We start from the raw sequence: 26,141 nt of genomic DNA on the forward strand, positions 1-26,141 counted from the left end.
GGGAGAGAGTGCCCCCCCATTTCCCTTTCCCCAGTCCACACTGTGTCTGCTGGCTCTGCGCCTCTGCCTCTGATCAGGATTAGCTTGTTAGCTTGCTAACGTTGTAGTGATTGTAATGGTACATAAACGTTAATTTCGGGCGATGTGCGCATAAAGGAATGGCGACGGTGCAAAGCATGTAGATGCATTTGACCCGTTGCGAGAGAAAAAAAACACCACAGACTTATTTCGGGACGTGTAGGCGCACTGCTGTGTTAACGCAGCAGTGCGCACCAACCGACCAACGCGCTGCTCTGCTTGCAGAAGCACGGATAGGGCGGATATGACTCGTCGAGTTGTCATGGAGTTTTTTCAAAATAAGAGTATCATATGCACCTGAACGTTGCTAGCTGTCGGAGCCTAGTTATTATAGCTGGAGCTGCGCGTGGGCAGAAATGAGACCCGCTACAGGATTTTCAAGTGAGGTGTGTGTCAAGAGTTACTCCAAGGTATTTATTACTAGTGCCTGTTGTCTTTAACTGTAGTGTCTGTCTGCTGTCTTCATAACCACACTCTCTGTACTAATTTATTAATTCTTTTTTAATCTCTCCCGTCCTCCCCAATTTTTGAACTCACCAGCCACTACTGACACACACATTGGGGGATGTTTTATAAATATAATATAATAATTTGTGCTTCACCAAAAAATTTGGTCAGCAGCCGCCACTGCGCGGTACTATACTAATATCGGTATACCGTGCAACCCTAGATAGGCATTTTCACTGTGTTTCAAGTTTCAAGTTTCTTTAATAGTTGTCATACAGAAGTACAGAATACTTTTATACAAAATGCTTCTTACTGTTGCGCTCCAGAGACTGTGCAAGACAAGATAAGTATGAAATAAAATAACATAGTAAAATTAGAAGTAAAAAAAATGAGGTCACAGTGTTCAGTTTAGACATATGTACAATGTTCGATGCAGAATAGACGTAGTTACCATACAATATACAATACTGTGCAGTGTACTAATATACAATACTATATAGTGCAAGGCAGAAATGGAGAAATGGGACGAGGTGCAATTTAGGTACAATTCACAGTAGGTGTACGAGTTGTAGTGCAAATCCTTTATCAATAAATATAAAGTGTAAGTGTGTTTGTGTGATCTAAAGTGTGGAGAGTGGGTGCTGCAGTGTGTTGTTTGTTTGAGTGAGTGTGTGCGTGTGGGTGTGTGTGCTGTGTGCATTTGATGGTTGTTGCATAGTGATTATTGTTCGTTTAGCAGCCTGATGGCCTGGGGATAGAAGCTTCTTCTGAGTCTTTCTGTGCTCGCCTTAAGACTCCGGTATTGCTTGCCTGACCGCAGCAGTTCAAAGAGGCAGTTGTTCGGGTGGCTCGAGTCCTTAATAATTCTCTTAGCCTTCCCCTTGCACCGCTTGTTGTAAATGTTCTGGAGGGTGGGAAGCCCCCCTCCAATTGTGCGTTCGGCTGAACGTGTCACTCTTTGTAGTCTGCTACGGTCTTGTGCAGTGCTATTCCCAAACCAGGAGGTGATGTTGCCGGTCAGGATGCTCTCTATTGTACATGAGTAGAAGTTCCTAAGGATCTTCTGACTGACTTGGAACTTCCTTAGGCGCCTGAGGAAGTAGAGGCGTTGTCGTGCCTTCTTCACAACACTGTCAATGTGTGTGGTCCATGTCAAGTCCTCGGATATGTGGGCTCCGAGGTACTTGAAACTGTTCACTCTCTCAACCGGTGCCCCGTCGATGCTGAGGGGGCTGTAGTCCTTGACCCCCGACCTCCTGAAGTCCACAATCATCTCTTTTGTTTCGCTGACGTTCAGGGAGAGGCAGTTCTCCTGACACCACTGTGACAGGTTCTCTACCTCTTCCAGGTAGGCCCTTTCGTCGTTGGCAGAAAGGGCGTCGTCTGCGTCACCATGTTTGCAGAGCTATATCTATATTCTATATTATAGCTATGGAGACAATATTATGGCTCATTTGACAGTCACTATCTCTCGTCCAACATGTAAAAAAGAGTAAATTTTTTCATGTATACGTTCGCGAGTTATCCCGTGGTGAATATTGTATAGTTTATTCAGAGTGATCCGGGCTAATTCCTGGAAGCTGCGTTATGGAGCGTTATGTGAATTTTGCTGAAGGCGTTCGCGTCGCTCGCCTGGACACGTTACTATTTCCAAATCAAAGGTATATAATGGGTATTATGTTTCATCATGAATGCATCAAAGGGGGGGGGGGTCGTTTTTTGATGCTCTGATCATCAGCAACAGCATACGTTTTGAATACTACATACGTTGATCGTTGCGATCAATGTGAAATCATTGTTGGATCAAAGTAGGATTAATGTCATATAGTCCTTACCTTTACTAGGAGGTATCCCAAAATGAATATTCCAATTGTCTGATCGCGATATCCAGTATTGATGTCCATCGGGTCCCTGACATGAAATGGCACAAAATATGCATCAAGTGTGCTAAACGCTTTCCAAGTTGCTCGAATAAACCGTTTAACTTGCCGGGGTCCAAATTCTCTGCCCGGATCATATAAAATGTAACACACAGTGTGAAATAAGGTTTCAAAGGACAGGCGATTCGGCCGGCATTGCACTTTTGGGGTCTCGGAATGAGTTCCAATGATAACACCGAGGTCCGTGAGAGTGTATAGAATATTAAAGTAAAAAAAAGTATACTCGTTATTGGCACTCAAGAGATGGCGGGCAATAACGAGTATATATACGTTATTGGCGCAGAAAGTGTTAAGCCCGGAACCCTTTTTTCTGAATGAAGAACAGAGAATGAAATCTACTGTATGTACAGTAGGTTCTTTATTCTTGCGACAGCTCCGCCATTTTGAAACTGATTTCAACACGGATGGTTGCTAAATGTTAGAAATAGGGGAGACAAACTAACTCCGCTCCAATATATGCCAACAACGTTCAGTTTTGTGGTATATAATCCTGAGAAATAAGAGAAATTCCAAAAATTCATACACAAGTAATTTGCTTGCAGTAAGCTAGAATCTGTTGGGCAGGGAACAAACTTAACTTTTTGACTTACCAGCCATTTGGCTGGTAGATTTGAAAAACTACCAGCCGGGCAGATTTTTTACCAGCCAAAAATCCAATTAGTATTTATATTGTAACGTTTGGCCACTTTAAATCATTGAACAGAGAGAGAGAGAGGTAGATAGATAGATGGAGAGAGAATGCAGGCCTGAAAACCAGCCTGTTCTAAAAAGCCTTTGACTGTTAGCTTTTTATTTTAATTTGATTGCGCCTTTGTTTTTAAATTGTCTGTTTATACTATGTTTTTAATTAACTATGTTCTATTTTTATCTTATTTTTATTCTGTATTTTATTTTATTTGTTTTACTAATAACTATTTTATTTCTATTTTTTAACTGTTTTAACCATGTAGTGTAGCACTTTGGGATCCCAGTGAACAAAAAGTGCATTACAAATCCAATCTATTATTATTATTATTATGTGTGGCTGCCGCCCTGGCGGACATCTGTGCTCTACTGAGTGCACCTTTCTAGTCTAGAGAGAGCGCTGATTCTCCGTAGCTGAGCAAGGTTGCATTTTGTCAACACAAGTTGGAACCCTGGAGGAAGCGATATAAGGAAACGAATTGCCAATAAATGTGAAGTTATCTTTGAACCTGTTGCAGGGAATATGCCTCCACATATTTGGTCAAATCAAATGCGAAATAGTAAAATATCAGAGCACAATCAAAAACGCGATTGCAGGGTTTTCTTGTAGGCTAAAGAACGGGTGATGTAAGACCTTATGTGCGTCTCATGTTACAAACTTGACCTTGTGAGCAGAGCGCATCTCATTTACATTTAAAGGTTCATTGTTTGTAAACATTAGAACGGACACGTGACACACACACACACACACACACACACACACACACAGTTTCAACTCACCACCGCCGCATCATATTGACGCCGAGCACAGACGACCCATTACCTGCCAGCCGAGGTAGATGCATGCAGTGAATTTTGTTAGCCGCCAGGTGGCGGGCAGACCTTAAATTCTAATCGCCAAACAATAAATCTACAAGCCAATGGCGCTGGGCGTCGAACTATTTTGTACCCTGAGGTTGGGTAGTGTAGTTTTTCGAAATTCCAATGCTCATTGAGAGCTCTGGATGTCCTTTTCTCAAAATGACTACAATCGTCATCATTCAGCGATGGCCACTAATTCAAAATGGCGGATCTCCTCGAAAAATACAACACATTTCAAAAACTAAAATGTCACTAATAACACGTTAACCTATTGGTATTTGGTAAACAAACGTATTGCTGAAAATATACACTGACTGCTGTTGTGACATGGTTAGGATGTTTACTCTAGAATATGTTTGAAAGAAAAAAAGTTAATTATGGCAGACAGTCTAGAGAGAATGATTTATGACGTGATGTCATTTGCGGTCCGGTACTGGACAGTAAGTCAGACCTTGTCTAACACTTCATTATCCATAAACAATACTTCATCTGTCTCTGTGTCCAGGAAAACAACTTAAAGGAACACTGTGACAAGCTGAAGATGGTAATGCTGCCCTTTACAGGCAAGCATTAGCTCTTCATTTTTCATGTGCAATATTATTTTTGTATTTATTTATTCATGATGTCTTTTTTGGATAATTGTAATAAGTTAGGTTGTAGTATTGTGTATATATCCTGGAGTCATTAGTAAACAACCAACTTAAAGTATTTATCACAAAGCACTATATTAAACCCACACCAATATGGTTTTAGAGAAAAACACAGTACAATCTCGGCGGCTACTGTAGTTATAAATGACATTGCATCAGCCAAAGGAAAGCATTGTGCTGCCCTGTTTATAGATTTGTCGAAGGCGTTTGATACTAGGGATGCACGATATTGATTTTTTGACACCGATATCGATACCGATAACTTTATGCTCCTCAAGCCGATAACCGATACCGAAAACCGATATTTATTGTATTATAATTTTTTTTTTAATGTATATATATATTTTTTTTTTATCAAATTTTTTCTTTTTTTTTGTATTTATAAGCTCCGACGTCATCGGTACTGCTATCGGTACTCGAGAAATTATGTTTTTTTTTTTTGAGGAATTTAAACGTCGCAAACTAATCTTGTTGGCCGTTGTCTATATCTCTCCTGCCTCTGTGTCTCTGCCTGCGCGGGGAGCGGGCTGTGCTGTGCTCTCTCCTCTCTTCCCCTCCCACACACACACACACACTCACTCACTCACTCACTCACTCACTCACTCACTCACACACACACACACACACACACACACACAGGTGCTGCGCTGCCGAGTACAGACAGCTCTGCTCTCATAATGGCGGACAGAACGAAACGTTCAAAAGTCTGGGTCTATTTTACTAAAGTCGATGCTGACAACGCTCGTTGCCACAAGTGCAACAAGACATTTGCCAGTAATGTATAAGCTTGTCAATGTGGCTGGCGGGTGGATAACCTTAGCTCCGAGTAGAGTAATGGCTGACAATCCGGAGGTAAATAAACGAACGAGAGCTTCTGATTGGTGGTAAGAAGAAGAGGTGGGTGCAAGCGGTGGGACGTAATTGGCAGATCGACTGTCTCTCTCCGAATGTAACGTGACTACGTCACAGCCAAGAAAGGGAGCGCTGGATTTGTGAAAAACTCCCTGTTCCTAAACCACACGCTATCAGTTTTACCACAGTACTGGCAAAACGGGAGGAGGCTATAATAAAAACAAGCACCCTTCATCCAAATCCACCCACACCAGATTTCTTTTAACCAAAAAATCTATTATATGTTATCGGAGCTATCAATAACTTTATCGGGATGACGTCATAATTGCTGATCGGCCCGATAATTATCGTGCATCCCTATTTGATACTGTTGACCACCTTTTCCTATTACAAAGATTACAGTATTGGCTTTGATACAGGTGCTTGCAGTTGTATCAGACCTTCTACCATCACAAAAGGTGTTCCACAGGGATCAATCCTGGGCCCTGTCTTTAGTGTCTTATTTACCATTTACATTAATAATATTGTCTCATCTCTGAGCATCTGTCAAAACCACCTTTACGTGGATGACACAGTTCTCTATTGTACTGCTGATTTTGTGCAACTGGCCACTAAATATTTACAACTTTCCTTTGATGCACTTATTAGTCTAAAATTGGTGTTCAAAACTAAATTCATGTTGTTTTCCAAAGCCAAAAATATAGTTTATAGTGACTTGCATTACGGATGCCCCGATCGATCGGCCAGCGATCGGTATCGGCCGATATTCAGTATAAATATGAGATCGGTGAATTCCGATAATGCTTTATTTTCGCAGATCGTGAAAACCGATCGAAAAACATGATCCAATTCTTAGCGGAGATCTCACTCGCTGACTTCTCTCTCAGACACACAGAGCTGCAGCGCACGGCCCCTCCTCCTCCTCCCCTGCCCCTCCCGCACCCGTGTCAACAAATGCTCCGGCAATAGTCTGCTCTAGTGCATGCAACCTCTGTGAGCTAACGTTAGCTACCTAGCTATCGTTACTGTTTAAACAAAATTACCCAGTCAACAATTCACTTTTAGTTTAATACATGAGGCATTGTCTAACGGTATCTAGCCGGCTAGCTACTGATAGCTCCTGATATCAACCAATGCTCCAGCAATAGTCTAGTAGTGCATGATACCTCCGTTAGCTCACGTTAGCTTATGTTAGCTCACTGTTCAAAACGAAATGTCCCATTAAACTAAATAGTTCACTGAGGCGTTGTCTTAACGTTATCTAGCCGGCTAGCAGTAGCTACAGATAGCTCCTGAGGACCTGATATCAATGTCTTATAACATTGATTCGATGCAAGCCAGGGGCTAGCTGAGGGAGTAGGGTATATCTGCAGAGCCGCAGATATACCCTGCTGAGGGCATGCTGAATGTGATTTGACTAAAGCAGAGTATACACACAGACAGTGGAGATAGCGAGCATTTTGACTTGTTGCGTGGTGGCGATGTCTCGCAGATAATACAACTACAAGTATAATTATATAATATATATATTTTATAATAATAAAAAAAAAAGTATATATATATATTTTTTTTTTATAAAACCAAAAACTGAACGGTTCTGATATCGAGAGTTTCAGAATACAAATACCTTGGTATTTGGATTGATGAAGGATTTACAATTTAAATATCATGTGGGCGTTCTCGCCAGTAAATTACGGAAAAAGATTGGCATTTTGTATAGAAATAGAGCCAGCTTCCCTATGATTAGCAGACAGAGAGTTGTTGAAGCAGTGTTCCTATCTGTTTTGGATTATGGAGATGTGATTTATAGACATGCAGCGGCTTCCACTCTTAAATCAAATCAAATCAAATTTATTTGTAAGGCCCAACAACACACGTTAATGTCCCCATGGGCCGGACACATCTTCTTTAAACAAGTCAAGAAGAAACATAACAATAAGTCAAGAACAAAACAAGAACACCATAAGGTCCAACCAATTTAAAATAAATTCAAAATAAATGAATGAATGCAAACACTCCCAGACATACCCCACGCGAAGGTAAGGAAAAACTCACTAAAACCTAACAATAGGGGGAAAAATGCACCACAGGCAGTGTGGAGGAGAGAAACCTTAAAAGGGCCATTCAAGCGGGGATCTCCCTTCTTAGATGTCGGTGATAGTAGTGTTGCAGACTGACAGTTGGTCAGTCTGAGGTACTCAAAAAATTTTGCGCCCTCCAACCTAACAAGGCCACTGGCCATGACAACATCCCCTCCAAATTCCTCAGAGACGCAGCAGCCGCCATCACCCCAGTCATCACACACATAATAAACCTCTCTATAAAACAGGGAAACGTCCCCAAGGACTTCAAAATTGCGAGAGTGACCCCTCTGCACAAAAAGGGCAGCAAATTAGACCCAGGCAACTACCGCCCTGTTTCTATTTTTTTTTTTTTTTACTTTATTTTTTAGCGTTTATCGCTTTCCTGGTCAAGCATGACCGACAGTTGTAGGGTGAAACGGGAGAGAGAGCAGGGGGAGACATTCGGCAAATGACGGCGAGTCCGGGAATCGAACTCGGAGTCAACCAGATCCGTGACGCAGCACGGAGTTCCGCGACGCAGCGCGGTAACATGGTGTGCTACTGGAGCACCCCTGTTTCTATTCTTACCTCCATCTCGAAAGTCATGGAGAAAATAGTCTACGAACAGGTCGAAAAGTACCTGGCGGAAAAAAATCGAATCTACGAATTCCAATCTGGCTTCAGAACGTCCCACTCCACTGACACATGCCTCCTCTATTTGAACGACCACATCAAACAAGAGGTGGACGCGGGCAAATACTGCGGCATGGTCATGCTGGACCTACAAAAGGCCTTCGACACTGTCAATCACTCCATTCTGATTGACAAGCTAAAAGCAATTGGTTTTGATAGCTTATCAGTGAGCTGGATGCAATCCTACCTGGAGGGGAGAGAACAGATGGTAGAGGTAAACGGTACTCTATCCCCCCCCCTCACAGTGAGCTGTGGTGTTCCACAAGGAAGCATACTAGGACCGCTACTCTTCCTAATTTATGCAAATGACATGTCGTCGGCATCTGACTGCAACTTGTTCCTGTTTGCGGACGACTCAGCCCTGCTGGTCTCTGACAAGAACAAGTTGCAGGTTGAAAAAACCCTCAGCTCGGAACTAGGCAAAATCTGCATATGGCTCGCTGATAACAAACTATCATTACACATGGGCAAAACAGAGTCCATTCTCTTCGGTTCAAATAACAAACTCAGCAAGACCGACGGCTTCTCAGTTGCAGTGGGTGACAATATTGTCACAAGGAAAGACGAAATTACCTACCTGGGTTCCATCCTAGAGGCAAATCTTTCCTGTGACAAAATGGCATCCAATGTAATAAAAAAAGTCAACCAACGAACTAGATTCTTGTACCGGATCTCCTCTCTGGTAAACAAGAATACCCTGAAGACTCTGGCAGGAGCACTCATTCAAGGGTACTATGACTATGCGTGCACCTCATGGTACCAAAGCACCTCAAAGGCGCTTAAAACAAAATTACAAACATCACAAAACAAACTGGTCAGACTACTACTTGACCTTACCCCCAGAACCCACCTCACCCCTGCCCACTTTGACAACCTAGGATGGCTTAGAGTAGACGACAGAGTACAGCAACTTGCAATGGGCCTGGTCTACAAGATACACTATACGACTAAGGTACCCATGTACATGTCAAAATACTTCCCAAAGGTCAGTGAATACCACAACCACTACACCAGAGGAAGCTCAACAAATCATGTTAAACCCAGATTCGGCTCAAACAAGGGGCTAAACACGTTTCGCAATTATGCCACATCAATGTGGAACGCCCTACCCAAAGCTGTAAAGGAATGTGAATCCCTACCCACATTCAAAACTGCTCTTAAAGAGCACCTACGGGAGGCTGCAATTCGAAACTGGCCAACGTAAATGCCCAAAACCCCCACCACCTCCTAATAGACAGTCTCCTCCCCACCGCATGTATATATTCCCTCCCCGCCGTATGGATATTTCTCTCCCACCCACCCACCCCCTCCTAATGTACAGTCCCCTCCCCATCATATGTATATACTCTGTCAGGATCTAGGGGTAACAGTACTGTATATTTGAATACCGTTTATGTCACAAATGTATCAGTACTAAATACCTATATGTCCCTATGCCATAAATGTCATGTATGTTGTGTATGTCATAAATGTCTATATGAATTGAAAATGGGGGACCCTGATGGAAACAAGACAAACGTCTTTTTCAGGTCTGCATTCCCTTAACAATTGTATGTATTGAGCCGTACTGTATTGTACCCATTCTGCAATCTGTTAAATAAAGTTTTCATTCATTCATTCATTCATTCAGCATGCACTCATGTGTGTAGTGAAACACAGATGAGTGCATGCAATAGCAACTGAACATTTTGAAAAATTAAAGATGGAGCTGATAGCGATGGCAACTGAACATTTTGAAAGATTAAAGATACAGCTGATAGCGAATCTATTTGAGGCACATGGGCGGCGCAAAGAGGGTCGCGTCCTCCCCGTCTTAATCACGGGACGTTCAACACTCCGGTCATCGCTCCGAGACAGCCGGAGACAGGGAGATAGGGGGCGGCGCAGAGAGGGTCGCAACCTCCCCGACATCATCGCGGGACGTCCAGCACTCCGGTCACCACTACGAGACAGCCGGAGTCTTAAACCCTTAGACTCTGTTTACCATTCAGCCATTAGATTTATCACCGGTGATAGTTATGGTACTCACCATTGTATCCTATATAATATAGTCGTGTGGGCCTCTCTAGCAGAGAGACGTAAATTGCATTGGAATCTTTTTCTTTATAAAGCCATAATTAGAGATTGTCCAAATTATATTAGTTCTTTATTGGAATGGACCACTGGACCCTGTCGTACACAATCCAGTTTTTGGCTTACACTTGTTTGGTCCTCACAATAGTTTGGTTTGTGTTCACACCTCTCCAAATGAAACAGACTATTGATTTAAAGGGACCATGGTTCACTTAAAACGGACCAAACAGGGTAGGTGTGAACGTGACCTTAGAGTGCCTAGAGTTTGTACTGAACTTGGTAGATCTGCTTTTGGCTTTTCTGCCCCTACATCATGAAATACCCTGCAGGAAACTCTGAAACACTCTAGTGTCTATGGGTCCGTTTAGATTTAGAACCTTAATGACTAATCAGGTCACCACAATAATTGTTTTTAAATTATTACCTCTGTTTAAATCTTTTGCTATTTTATTTATTTTCAATCTTTTTTTTTAAATGTATTTAAAAATGTTAATTATTCTGATTGTCTGATGTCTTTATATTTATGAACACACTGTGACACTTGTGAATGTAACATCTCGTCGGCACTGTAAATGAGTTTAACTATTCAGTGTATTTATCGAGTATAAATAAAGATTTAATGAATATATACCGAATATATGTGTGTGAGTATATGTATGTAGTGTGTGTATATATATATATATACCGGTATATGTTTGTATGTGTATGCATATATATGTATGTGTATAACGGTTGTGACATCGTCGGATTCGTCACCTTAAACTTCGATGCCCCGAGGGAGTTTCGAACCTGTGGTCTCCCACACCGCGGGCAACAGCACAGATCGCTATACCAAGAAGTGAACTCACTGCTTTGTAACGTGTCTGTGTCTTTTGAGGATGAGAGTTAACCCATAGTACCGCTACTCACCCCAGTTACTTCACAACATCTGAAGTCCTTCGTGACTGCGCTTCGCGGTGCCATCCGTTACATGTGTATATATATACTTAGGACCCCAGAAAGACTAGCTGGTGCCATTGGCATCAGCTAATGGGGATCCTTTTAATAAACAATAAACATGCCATCATTATGGGAAATGTGCTTACTGTCTTCTCCATGGTCAGCCAAGAAGATGGATACCAATTTATTCTGTGTTCAGTAGAAAGGTATCCTTCCATTCATTTGTGCTAAGCTAGGCTAGCTTGCAGCCAGATAGCTTTCTACTGAATGCAAAGAAACTGACAATTGAACATTTACATTTAGTTTATTTTTCCTATGAATGCACAGTTTGCACACTGAAAACAGGCAATTTATAGTGCTTCTGTGTGAAATTCTTCTTCTTTTGTGTTTCCATCAGACTTAAGGACATTTAACTGCCACCAATGAAATATTCGCAGCAGTGATTTTTTATTGATAATTATTTTGTAATTGATTTATTCGATTCAGCTGATTAATCGTGATGCCCCTTTTGTCTACGTTCACACTGCAGGCAAAAGTAGCCAAAATCTGAGCTTATATGTGACTCAGTTCAGGTTTTTTCATGACACTGAACAGCACAAATCACATGGAATCTGATTATTTCAATTCTGATTTGGGACACTTTCACATTGGTCCTAAATCAGATACAGATCAGATTGTTTGCATATGTGACTGTGACCTCAGTCTGAACACACACAACTTTTACGTCACTCTAGATTGACATTTGTCATAATACTTATGTCCATCTTTTTTTATTGTTCATCTGCGCATGCGGGTCAGTTCAGGAGCGTGACCGGTTCACACTGGAATCTGATATTGGCCCCCAAAATATTATTATTATTATTGGCTGCATTTATATAGCGCTTTTATCCAAAGCGCTTTACAATTTGTTCCTCACACATTTTACCCATTCACTCACACACCGACGGTGGAGGCGACCATACAAGGTGCCAACCTGCTCATCGGGAGCAATTAGGGGTTAAGTGTCTTGCTCAAGGACACTTCGACACGCTGCCCGGGAGGAGCGGGAATTATAATGTTAATAGCAAAAAAATCAGATCAGAGCAATGAATCAGAATGGAGCACTAAGGCTTGCTGTGCGGACGTAGCCTTAGGGAGGTCTGGCTCGTAGGACTGCTCCTCCCACCATCTCATCAAAGGCCATGTTCAGAGTTTCACCAGCAGATGGAGCTGTTGCACTTTTAGCGAAGCTCAGAAAGAGGTTGAAGTGGGGATTAAAGCTTGGTCAGACTTCTCCACTGTTGGATAACTATTTTAATCCCATCCTCAAGATCGGACTTTATAAAACATCTCCATAGCTATAAAACAGCCAAAAGCTCAAACGGTGATCTCCAAGCCCACATGGTTGAACTCAAACAACAAAGAAACAGGCTAAGAAACGATGTAAACACCATGATCAAATCTGCAAAAAACTGAACTTTGGGAATTACTCAACAACCAACTAGGCTGCAGTCAAAAACTAAACCAGATTTACAAACATCAACATGAAGACAGAAAACACTCATCACAGACAAGCTGGATGTGGCCAAGTACTTAAACATTTTCTTTACGAACAGCCACAACACTGGTTAATAAACTACCCTCCCACTCTGGACATTTTGGGGTTGAACACATCCTAGCCTTCTACAAAAACGTAGGGGTCCGCAAAGACGACTTCAAACTAGAAATGGTAACGACAGATGAGGTGCTCAAAAAACTGAGCGCCCTCCAACCTAACAAGGCCACTGGCCGTGACAATATCCCCTCCAAATTCCTTAGAGACTCAGCAGCCACCATCACCCCAGTCATCACCCACATAATAAACCTCTCCATAAAACGGATAAGTCCCCAAAGACTTCAAAATTGTGAGTGACCCCCCTGCACAAAAAAGGCAGCAAATTAGACCCAGGCAACTACCGCCCTGTTTCTATTCTTACCTCCATCTCGAAAGTTATGGAAAACAAATTCTACGAACAGGTCGAAAAGTACCTTGCGGGAAAAAAAAGCTAATCTACGAATTCCAATCTGGCAATTCAGAACACCCCACTCCACGCCACTGACGCATGCCTTCTCTATTTGAACAACCACATCAAACAAGAGGTGGACGTGGGCAAATACTGCAGCATGGTCATGCTGGACCTACAAAAAGCTTTTGACACTGTCAATCACTCCATTCTGATTGCCAAGCTAAAAGCAATTGGTTTTGATAGTTCATCAGTGAGCTGGATGCAATCCTACCTGGAAGGGAGAGAACCGATGGTGGAGGTAAACGGTACACTGCCCCCCCCCCCTTCCCAGTGAGCTGTGGTGTTCCACAAGGAAGCATACTAGGACCGTTAACTGTTCCTAATTTATGCAAATGACATGTCATCAGCTTGTGACTGCAACTTGTTCCTGTTCGTGGACGACTCAGCCCTGCTGGTCTCTGACAGGAACAGTTGCTGGTTGAAAAAGCCCTCAGCTCGGAACTCGGGAGAATCTGCACCTGGCTCGCTGATAACAAACTATCATTACTCCTGTGTAAAACGGAGTCCATTCTCTTTGGATCAAATAAGAAACTCAGCAAGGCCAACGGCTTCTCTGTTACAGTGGGTGACAATATTGTCACAAGGAAAGATGAAATTACCTACCTGGGTTCCATCCTAGAGGCAAATCTTTCCTGTGACAAAATGGCAACCAATGTAATCAAAAAAGTCAACCAACGAACAAGATTCTTGTACCGGATCTCCTCTCTGGTAAACAAGAATACCTTGAAGACTAACAGGAGCACTCATACAAGGGTGCTACGACTATGCTTGCACCTCATGGTACCAAAACACCTCAAAGACCCTAAAAACAAGACTACAAACATCACAAAACAAACTGGTCAGACTACTGCTTGACCTTACTCCTAAAACCCACCTCACCCCTGCCCATTTTGACAACCTAGGATGGCTTAGAGTAGACGACAGAGTACAGCAACTTGCAATGGGCCTGGTCTACAAGATACACTACACCACTAAGATACCATGTACATGTCGAAATACTTCCCAAAGGTCAGTGAATTCCACGACCACAACACCAGAGGGAGTTCCACAAATCATGTTCAACCCAGATTCGGCTCAACACGTTTTGCAATTATGCCACAACAATGTGAAACGCCCTACCGACAGCCGTAAAATAATGTGAATCCCTACCCTCCTTCAAAACCGCTCTCAAAGAGCACCTACGGGTGGCTGCAATTCTAAACTGGCCCCGGTAAATGTCCAAACCCCGACCCACCCAACCCCCTCCAATGTACAGTTTCTTCCCCCTCGAATGTATATATATATATATATATTTTTTTTATGATCTCTTTCTCTTAAACAGTACTGTACTATTATTGTATATCTAGTTGTATGTCATAAATGTCACGACGAAAGTTTTTTCTGGTCTGCATCCCCTTAACAATTGTTTGTATTGAGCCGTACTGTATTGTACCCATTCTGCAATCTGTTAATAAAGTTTTCAATCAATCAATCCATGCCGGTAGAAACCTTCTGATCATCAACCACCTGATTCCCTTAATTCACTGTATTCACTTCGCCGCCATATTGGTCAAGTCTGATGGCATTGTGAAGTACGGATGTTGAAACTTTGCTATAAAAATACCACTTCGAGGACGGAAATAGTCAAAACAACAATACACAGAATTACACACTCATGATTACCTGACATAGTTTTTGTGCTTTTAAAGGCATAGAAGTGAATTAGTCATCAGCTCGTTGAAATGCATTCATAGCGATATACGAAAGTAGAAATGGTGACGAGGTGAAAAATCACGGAGGCGGAGGCAACCATGCAAGGTGCCAACCTTCTCATCGGGAGCAATTAGGGGTTAAGTGTCTTGCTCAAGGACACTTCGACACGCTACCTGGAAGGAGCGGGAATCGAACCAGGAACCTTCCAAATACCAGACAACTGCTCTACCTCCTGAGCCACTGTCATGAGCCTGTGGTGGAACGTTGGATAACCAGATACTCACTGTCAGTGACATTTAAGTTCTTATTGAGTCAGTCTTTATTGTTGCTGAGGGGCAGCATACCAACATTAAGTAACATTTATACAATGAAATTAAGCTACATCAAATAACCTTTGGACTAAAATAAAATGTAAAAAAGATTGTACTGTTATTGACAACATTTAAAGAGTAAAACATATACAATATAATAAAATACAATACAGTCAAATAATAGATGGCTTGTATTGCATGGGTACCTACTGAGCTGTTTTGGTTGAAGGGTACCTACTGAGCTGTTGTTTTGGTTGAAGGGTACTTACTGAGCTGTTGTTTTGGTTGAAGGGTACCTACTGGGCTGTTGTTTTGGTTGAAGGGTACTTACTGAGCTGTTGTTTTGGTTGAAGGGTACCTACTGAGCTGTTTTGGTTGAAGGGTACTTACTGAGCTGTTGTTTTGGTTGAAGGGTACCTACTGAGCTGTTGTTTTGGTTGAAGGGTACCTACTGAGCTGTTGTTTTGGTTGAAGGGTATTTACTGAGCTGTTTTGGTTGAAGGGTATTTACTGAGCTGTTGTTTTGGTTGAAGGGTACCTGCTGAGCTGTTGTTTTGGTTGAAGGGTACCTACTGAGCTGTTTTGGTTGAAGGGTATTTACTGAACTGTTGTTTTGGTTGAAGGGTATCTACTGAGCTGTTTTGGTTGAAGGGTACCTACTGAGCTGTTGTTTTGGTTGAAGGGTACTTACTGAGCTGTTTTGGTTGAAGGGTATTTACTGAGCTGTTGTTTTGGTTGAAGGGTACTTACTGAGCTGTTGTTTTGGTTGAAGGGTATTTACTGAGCTGTTTTGGTTGAAGGGTACCTGCTGAGCTGTTGTTTTGGTTGAAGGGTACCTACTGAGCTGTTTTGGTTGAAGGGTATTTACTGAACTGTTGTTTTGGTTGAAGGGTACTTACTGAGCTGTTGTTTTGGTTGAAGGGTACCTACTGAGCTGTTGTTTTGGTTGAAGGGTATTTACTGAGCTGTTGTTTTGGTTGAAGGGTATTTACTGAGCTGTTGTTTTGGTTGAAGGGTACCTACTGAGCTGTTGTTTTGGTTGAAGGGTATTTACTGAGCTGTTTTGATTGAAGGGTACCTACTGAGCTGTTGTTTTGGTTGAAGGGTATTTACTGAGCTGTTGTTTTGGTTGAAGGGTACCTACTGAGCTGTTGTTTTGGTTGAAGGGTATTTACTGAGCTGTTTTGATTGAAGGGTACTTACTGAGCTGTTGTTTTGGTTGAAGGGTACCTACTGAGCTGTTGTTTTGGTTGAAGGGTATTTACTGAGCTGTTGTTTTGATTGAAGGGTACTTACTGAGCTGTTGTTTTGATTGAAGGGTACTTACTGAGCTGTTGTTTTGGTTGAAGGGTACTTACTGAGCTGTTGTTTTGGTTGAAGGGTATTTACTGAACTGTTAATCCACAGCTGTTGAAACTAGGGATATTGGCTTTTTTACCGATACCGATATACCGATATTGTCCAACTCTTAATTTCCGATACCGATATCAACCGATACCGATATATGCAGGGTTTCCCCCCCCAAAAAACTTAATCATTTCAGGTAATTAACATTACATATCTCTTGTCGTGTAATTAACACAACATTATGCATACTTTGACAATAAATAAAAATAAAAATTTGTTGTTACTTGCTTGCCTGGGTAAATAAAGGTTAAATAAATGTAAAAAAAAAAAAAATTGAATACCGATATTTTCCGATATCAACATTTTTATGCCAATATCGGCCGATAATATCAGACATCCCTAGTTGAAACAGAAAACAAACTGAAAAACGTGGCTGTGATGAGGGCTTCATTCCTTGTGCGTGTGCTGGCAGGTTGGCACACTAGTGTCTATAGACGTGTCTGCATTACCAACATGTGATTTATAGTAATTTACCAATCTGAAAAGTACTGCTGAAAGGCATGATCTGACCTGCTGCTATGTTGACGTTGTGTAATGTATGCTCAATGTTACCTCTTTACAGGCGTGCGTTCCTGATTTCAACTGGGGTTGCACGCACCTAATGGCGCCACGTGCACGCGCGCTCCCGCGCATGCGCATAAATGTCCCCTCGCTTGAGCACAGACTACAGACGGTGCCTAATTGCCTCTACGAATGGAATGTAACGCATATCATTCACAACAAGTTAGGTGTGAATGTATCTGAGAACGTATTTAACACACCTGACGACCGGCGCTATTGATATGCAAAGTAGCCCAGGTGGGTACTTATAGCGAGTTGGCGAGTGCAGCGCATTCCTGTGTGCGTGCACGCACTTTGGCTCAAATCTGACCCTGCACGGAGTGCAACCCCGTCCCAAGAGCAACGCATGCCTGCCTCTTTAATCCACATCAATCATTATTAATATGTAGAGAGTTTGATAAGAAAGAAAGGGAGTGGGTTTTTAATATTTGGTAACTCTCAGGAGAGGACGGTGTGGTTCAAATATAATTTAAGATGTTCTTGGAAAGCCATGAATAAATCCAACCCATTAGTCTTCTGAATTTCTCCAGACTAGGGAGTGTAGAAATGGCTGACATAACGCACAAAACTCACCAGGCACGGACGGGCGTAAGCACGCACGGGTTTCGTGCGAGAACAGCGAACGTGGCCATCCACACCGAGTCCGACTTCAGAGTGGGTGGAAGTGCACGGAGGAAGGCACGTTTACATTGGAACAGCTGTAAAGGCCTAGTCTATATGCGAAGTCAGTCCCCTTTTGAAGATTTTTTAAAGATTTCCAGTTCCAGTGTTCTATTGTCCATTTCGCATGTATAACCAGTTATCTAATTAATTAGAATGTTAGAATTCATTTTAGAATGATGAAATCAGTGTGACTGTACTCCTGAAAAAGTATAGTATGGTTTATTTGTATTGGGAAAGATGGACACATTAGCTGGTTGAACAAGATCTATATGTGTGGTAATAATGCAGATATTGAGTGTATTTCTGTGAAAATGCGCATGGCGCACGCCTCTGAATCCAACCAAAGCGATTAAATTCGTCCCCCTCCTGCGAGTCGCCCGGTGTGAACAGAAACGCCTGTTACCATGGGAGCGAAAGTGAAACTCTCACGCCAGCGTCTCAGACGCGCCTCCTGGTGGGTTTCGTGCGTCGTTCTGGTCCGTTCCCAGATCTGATACGAACTCCCCCCCCCCTCTCCCCCCTCTAGTTTGTGTACACACTCAGTCTTGGTGCGCTCTGGGTTTTGTTTACGGTTTGCGTTTTGAGCTTAAAGCTTGCCGTAGGCGATGATGTCACGCTCGAAAATGTAAACTGGAAGAGACGGAGAGACACGGTGGAGACTGGAGGCTGATATAAAATAAAACCAATAAATATGAAGTTATATTTGAACCTCTGTTGTCAAGCCTTGTCAATATAACCCACCCCCTTTTCTCACGAATGGATGGTGTTGTAGAGTTTCCCAGGGCTAACGCTAAGCTAACGGCTAACGCTAGTTAGCTTAGCCTAGTACTAGTCTCTGTAGCACTTATTTTTCAGCAAAGAACGTGCAATAAACAAAACGGATACATTCACTGTGTGTTCTGCCTCTCATTTGTTGATGAAACAAAACTAACATCAACACAATTGAACACCAAAAGCGGAGTTTAGTCTCATAGGCGCTTATTTTGTTAGCTTACATGCTAACGTGAATGGAATATGCCAGTATAATAGTATAGCATTGTGGCAAACGCTAAGCTAACGCCAGAATGCGAGCCAGAAGTGCTGTGCTTTGTAACATGGCTTCATGTTTTCATCCACTGAGCTGTGAGGCTCCACACGCTTGTTTTTGGTTGAGGTCTGAACTCTCAAATTGCCCATAAATATCGTTTTTGTGGGTATTGTCCAGTTGTTGCTGTGTGGTTTTATCTGCCCAAAATTCAAGCAAGCATGAAAAGCATTACAGTAACGACGTTGTGTGTGTCACGCCCCCCGTTCCCACTGGCCCGCACCCGAGACCACCTATTTCAAGCGTCCCAGGTTCAGCGGGGGGGTAATACGAATCAGCGCCGCTTCGCACCCAAAAGGGGTGTGTCCGTCTGAGTGAGAACACTCCTCCCCGTCCCCGGGGGCGCTGATTCAACCCCGATTGGTGAGTGAGAAAGGCCCCTTAGTGGAAAGAGTGGCCTGTCTGAAATCCCTCAGTACCTACACAATCACAGAAGCTACTAACCCTACTACCCTCAGTACCTACACAATCACAGAAGCTTAACTGAGGGTAGTAGGAGTAGGGTTAGTAGCTTCTGTCTGATTGTGTAGGTACTGAGGATAGGGTTAGTAACTTCTGTCTGATTGTGTAGGTACTGAGGGTAGCAGGGTTAGTAGCTTCTGTCTGATTGTGTAGGTACTGAGGGTAGTAGGGTTAGTAGCTTCTGTCTTATTGTGTAGGTACTGAGGGTAGTAGGGTTAGTAGCTTCTGTCTGATTGTGTAGGTACTGAGGGTAGTAGGGTTAGTAGCTTCTGTCTTATTGTGTAGGTACTGAGGGTAGTAGGGTTAGTAGCTTCTGTCTTATTGTGTAGGTACTGAGGGTAGTAGGGTTAGTAGCTTCTGTCTGATTGTGTAGGTACTGAGGGTAGTAGGGTTAGTAGCTTCTGTCTTATTGTGTAGGTACTGAGGGTAGTAGGGTTAGTAGCTTCTGTCTGATTGTGTAGGTACTGAGGGTAGTAGGGTTAGTAGCTTCTGTCTGATTGTGTAGGTACTGAGGGTAGTAGGGTTAGTAGCTTCTGTGATTGTGTAGGTACTGAGGGTAGAAAAGCTGCTGGCCCAGATGCCTAAATATTAAAAGCAACCAACTTGTGTCTAACCACGCCCAACTTGCGTCTAGCCACGCCCCCACGGCGACGTGGCAGCAGCAGAGCTCTGCCGCGGAGCTCCGTCGCGGCAGCATTATGTAGCAGTAATCCCCCCTTTTTTACTATCCAGAACTAGCTCAATTGGCAGCGCTGCATTGCTGTGGATCCTACGGCCCGTTGCTGGCAAGTTCGATTCCCTTCAATTTTTCTTTTTTTACTTTTTTAACGTGCATTTGCATTCTTTCGCCGTTAAGTTTAGGCATAACTTTAAGCATTGTTTCGGAGTTGGTTAAGGTTAGGCATTGTTTCGGAGTTGCTTAAGGTTAGAAGGGTTAAGTTTAGGCGCTGTTAAGGAGCTGGTTAAGGTTAGAGTTTGTCTTAGAGAATGGCAATATTTTTTAACGTGCTTTCTTTCGCCGGTTAAGTTTAGGCATTGTTTCGGAGTTGGTTAAGGTTAGGCATTGTTTCGGAGTTGCTTAATGTTAGAAGGGTTAAGTTTAGGCGCTGTTAAGGAGCTGGTTAAGGTTAGAGTTTGTCTTAGAGAATGGCAATAGACAGCCTATTTCCGCGCTGCAGCGCGAGGCAATAGACAGCCTATTTCTGCGCTGCAGCTCTCTCGTGCTGCCGTGGTCACATGGGCGTATTGGCCAATCAGAGAAATGCTAAACACAAGTTGGTTGCCTAAAATATTCACGCGGCCCAGATGGTATAACAGGACGCATACTTAAGTCCTGTGCCAACCGGCTAGCCCCTGTGTTCACCGCCATATTTAATCAATCCCTGGCGGAGTCAGTGGTCCCTGCCTGCTTCAAGATGTCTGCCATCATCCCTGTACCGAAGAAACCCTCCCCAACATGTCTCAATGACTACAGACCGGTGGCACTCACCTCTGTGGCCATGAAATGTTTCGAGAGGCTGGTCAAGGATCACATTTGTGCCTCCCTCTCCAGTGATATGGACCCTATGCAATTTGCATACAGGCCAAACAGGTCCACTGATGATGCGGTCTCCCAAGTACTGCACAGCACCCTCTCTCACCTGGACCGCCAGAAGGGGGGCTATGTGAGACTGTTGTTCATTGACTACAGCTCAGCGTTCAACACCATAGTCCCCACCAGACTGGTGGACAAGCTGATCGAGCTGGGTCTGAGCTCCGCTCTGAGCGCCTGGATACTGAACTTTCTGAGTGAAAGACCCCAGGCGGTCAGGGTGGGGGGTCAGACCTCCAACACCATCACCCTGAGCATCGGGTCCCCCCAGGGCTGTGTTCTGAGCCCCCTGCTGTACTCACTCTACACACACGACTGTGTGGCCAAGTTCAGCTCCAACTTCATAGTGAAGTTTGCAGACGACACGGTGGTGGTGGGGCTGATCTCGGACAACGACGAGAAGGCCGACCGGGAGGAGGTTGAGGTACTGGAACGCTGGTGCCAGGACAACAGCCTGCTCCTGAACATTGGTAAAACCAAGGAGCTGATCATGGATTATAGGAGAGGACAGCAGGAGACACACACACCACTGAGGATAAACGGGGCTACCGTGGACAGGGTGAGCAGCTTCAAGTACCTGGGGGTCCACATCTCAGAGGACCTGACATGGACAACACACATAGACTCAGTCGTAAAAAAGGCGAAGCAGCGCCTCTACCACCTGAGACAGTTAAGGAAGTTCAGAGTATCGGGGAAGATACTCCAGTCCTTCTACTCCGGAGCTGTAGAGAGCATCTTGACTGGAAACATCACTGCCTGGTATGGCAACAGCACGGCACAGGACAAGAAGGCCCTACAGAGAGTGGTGCGCTCAGCCGAGCGTACCACAGGTATTGCACTACCAACCCTGCAGGTCCTATACAACAAGAGGTGCAAATCCAGAGCCTGCAGGATAATGAAAGGCCCTCACCACCCCAACAACAGCCTGTTCATGCTGCTGCGGTCAGGCAAATGCCTGCGAGCACCAGCTACTAGGACAGAGAGACTTCGGCTCAGCTTCTTCCCCCAGGCCATCAGAGCCTTGAACACTGAACTCTCCACACACAAGCACACATGAGCACACACACAACACACACACTGTACACGCTCACACACTAGCAGCCACTTTAACATGAGCACACACACACTCATGCCGCACACGCTCACACTATGGACACTTTACAGAAGGAAAGATCACTTTAAGAATAGTATAGCTTGAGATCGTAAATAGCTCTGTAAATATCTCATGTACAGATACCGATATGCCTACTTTGTTTACTTGTTTATTGCACTATGTTGCACTATTGGTTGGACTCTTATATTATTACTTGTATTTGCACATCGTTGCGGGCGAGACCCCCCGCATTTCACTGTATACCTGTATGCCGTGACAAATAAAACTCTTGTATCTTGTATCTAGTATGGTTAGTAGTAGCTTCTGTCTTATTGTGTAGGTACTGAGGGTAGTATGGTTAGTAGCTTCGGTGATTGTGTAGGTACTGAGTGTAGTATGGTTAAGTAGTGATGCACCGATGTGAAAATTGTGGCCGATACCGATAACATTGCTGTTCTGGCCGATACCGGTATTTACCGATGTCGATATCTCTGTATAGAAAACACTTTTTTATGATAATCAAATAAAGAGCTATTTTCCAAAACGCTTTTTTTTTTTTTTTTTTTTTTTGTAAGTTATTTTCAGAAATTACTGATATTTTGAAACTATTTAAGGCCAAAACATGTAAAAAGAAAAAAACATTATAAAATTTTATATATTTTTTTAATATCGGCCCCATCTTGATATCGGACCGATACCGATGTGTAAAAAAACGGCCATATCGGCCGATATATCGTGCATCACTACTACTAACCATACTACCCTCAGTGATTTTTCACCTCGTCACCATTTCTACTTTCATATTATCGCTATGAATGCATTTCAATGAGCTGATGACTAATTCACTTCTATGCCTTTAAAATCACAAAAAACTGTCAGGTAATCATGAGTGTGTAATTCTGTGTATTGTTGTTTTGACTATTTCCGTCCTCGAAGTGGTATTTTTATAGCAAAGTTTCAACATCCGTACTTCACATTGCCATCAGACTTGACCAATATGGCGGTGAAGTGAATACAGTGAATTAAGGGGATCAGGTGGTTGATGATCAGAAGGTTTTTGTACAAATATATTGTTGTGGAATATTCAAATGAGCCAAACAGTAAGCTGTAGAAATTAAGACTCAGTCAATTTGTATATATAAAAATAATATAGAACATAGTTTATAGCCATAGAAAAAGTGATCAGTTTATGTACACACAAAGCGTCTGACCAGAAAGTGACCAAGAGGTCTTGGTTAGACGTACATTAAATACAAAATGTACATGACGTACGTAAAATACCAGATATGACAATAAAGATGAGAAGAATCATAACAAGAATGGGTCTATGGCTTCAGTGACGCGGGAACTCATTCTGACTTGGGGGTATTTGTATTTTGTATTTATTGGTTTAAAATACAGAGACGGTGCATATTAAGGAACATTTGACTGTAAATATGCCAGTGTAGCCAAGTTGGCTAATTTTCAACTGTAGTCTCTGGGGCAGGTGACATGAGCACAACAATAATTAAAACATAGTACAATAATTAAAACACAGTAGGAATCAGTATAGGTTACAATACACTAAAATACATACAAATAAATACATTAAAATACAACCCCTCAGTTAAAATGGTCGCACACTTGACCATCTCTCAACCATGATTTTAAGTGGGGTGCGGTCGAGTCAGAGATAAATAATAATAATACAGTCATATTAAATGCATGCGCGAAGCAGAAGACGATTTATTGCAAGCGGCAACAACAAGCATACATCACCAGCCTACCCCACCTGTTGCGCCCCCGTACCAGAACGCTACGACGGACGGGGACGTCTCTAAATGTCGTGCCTTTATTTTTCAATGTTCACTATTCGGACAACAGCCGCACACTTCCAAAGTGATTATACATCTAAAATCGCTTACCTGCTCAAGGGTCCTGCGTTAGAATGGGCGACAGGCAGCTCTCCACTTCAGTCAGTCCTTTATCCATTTTGTCCAGTCTTCTGCCTTGAAGGTGAATTTCTCTGGCGGGGGAACTTTAAACTGACTCATACTTTCGCTTTCACGCCGTTAGTGCTAGCTACCCTGCTGTCTCTCAAACTCAAACTAGTACTAACGTTACTGTAGCAGCCTACTCTAAAGTCTATACCAACGGGCTTCCAGGCCGCGTCTATTCGAATCCCAACCGGTTCATGCGTCGGCTACACGCTGTTAATAACACTGCATTATCGAGACAGCGCCCCTATGAAGATCTGGCAATGAAGTAGGGTAAATCTGCAGTGCCGCTTCGCTCTTTGACATTGAGTAGCCTCGGTTACAATGGAATAAATGCCAAAACAACCTTGCAGTTGCAGTTACACTCCCATCCAGCAGGGGGTGCTGCAGCCCCTGCCGCACCCCCCCTTCCCGCGTCCTTGTATGGCTTTGTTATGTCTCTCACTAGAACTGGAGAAAAGGCCATGTCATATCTCCTCAACCTTGGTCGTTGTTAACAAACACTGTCAGACTGTTGTCCTATTGTCTGAGCTGTAGCTGGTATACTAGTTGATCATATTAACTAGTAAAAAGCTGTACAGAGATTTAACACAGATGGACATAGATAACATTTCCCTTACAATATATATATATAAAGAAAAGATAAGACATCTTATATTCTCTTATCTTTAAAGTCAACCCGCCAATCAAGCGATACTTCTCTCTGCTCTCATCCAGGAGGCCTGGATCTGATCCTCATGCCCGGCCTGGGCTTCGATGGGGCGGGGAACCGTCTGGGCCGAGGGAAGGGCTTCTACGACACCTACCTGGAGCGCTGCATGAAACACCCCAGAGGGAAGCCCTACACCATCGCCCTGGCCTTCAAAGAGCAGCTGTGTCAGGACATCCCCGTGGACGACAACGATGTTCTCATAGATGAAATTCTGTACGAGGGTCAGGAGTAGCTAGCTAGCCCATAGGACCTGACGGGGTATCTGTGGGGTATTAAAAAGTATTCAATTCATAACTCAATTTGAGGCCTTAGTTCATTGATGGCCACCAGCTATCGCCATCTGCACTGTTTGGCGCCAGCGTTAATGACCATTTTAGCTATGTTTGCAGACCTATTGTGTGTTCTGTATTATAGCTATGGAGACAATAGTATGGCTCATTTTACAGGCTCATTTTACAGGCATTGTTCAGAGTCCATTACTGACTAATTCGTTCATTTCTACACACTGTAGTTTGTTACATGCTACATGCTAAACATCGCCCCATTTCCAAAATAATCCAGTCTTTTTCCATAGATCGTGAGATATGACACATTATATGCAATACGCCCAAATCGTTCTGGTTGCTGGCCTGAAGCTCAAAATAGTCCCAAATCAAAGGTATATACCATGTACATATCTGTTTTCACAAAATCATCAAGGGGGGGGGGGGGGGGGGGGGGGGTCGTTTCAACTAGAAACTGCGATCGTGTTTGTCGAGCATGTTTTACGTCCGGTAAAACACAAAACTGTGATCGTTTCGGTAAAATAGACATTGAATATACCTTACCTTAGCCAGAATGTATTCCAAAAAGAATAATTCCAAGTGATCGCATCGCCATCACGATTATTACCCGTGTATATGTCTATACTCGTTTATATGGGAAATATGCTTCAGACAACAAAATCTTGAGGCGATCGCTGTGTCTATCTGTCCAGGCAGGAGGAGGAGCCCTACGATACTGCCACCTGGTGAAATTCGATAGTCATTGCAATTCCAACGTAGGTAGATGAATCATAGACACCTAGATGGCTCCGGCTGACCGTATAGAAAGGGGATCAAAGGAAAATATCAAAGATATACTCAGGTTTTGGCACTCAACACATGGCGAGATAACCCGATTATACTCGGGTATGGCCGTGAAAGAGTTAAAAGGTATTAAAAAGTGTTACATAAAAAATGCCGGGGGGCAAGCCCGGCTGTCAGGAGATAAATATATTAAATGT

At 43.1% G+C, this 26,141-nt stretch overlaps 1 protein-coding gene across 1 annotated transcript in view; it reads left to right on the top strand.

The window, feature by feature from the left end:
• mthfs (5,10-methenyltetrahydrofolate synthetase (5-formyltetrahydrofolate cyclo-ligase)) overlaps positions 1 to 25,558 on the top strand; it is a 39,866-nt gene extending 14,308 nt beyond the window's left edge. The window contains exon 3 of the mRNA XM_084307942.1: positions 24,883 to 25,558. Within this exon, the coding sequence (XP_084164068.1) occupies positions 24,883 to 25,109 (227 nt within the window). The 3' untranslated portion in view covers positions 25,110 to 25,558. The remainder of the gene's footprint in view (positions 1 to 24,882) is intronic.
• Positions 25,559 to 26,141: the final 583 nt, after the last annotated feature.

The sequence above is a fragment of the Notolepis coatsorum genome (genome assembly GCF_963971535.1).
Source record: "Notolepis coatsorum genome assembly, chromosome: 2".
Taxonomy (NCBI): Eukaryota; Metazoa; Chordata; class Actinopteri; order Aulopiformes; family Paralepididae; genus Notolepis; species Notolepis coatsorum.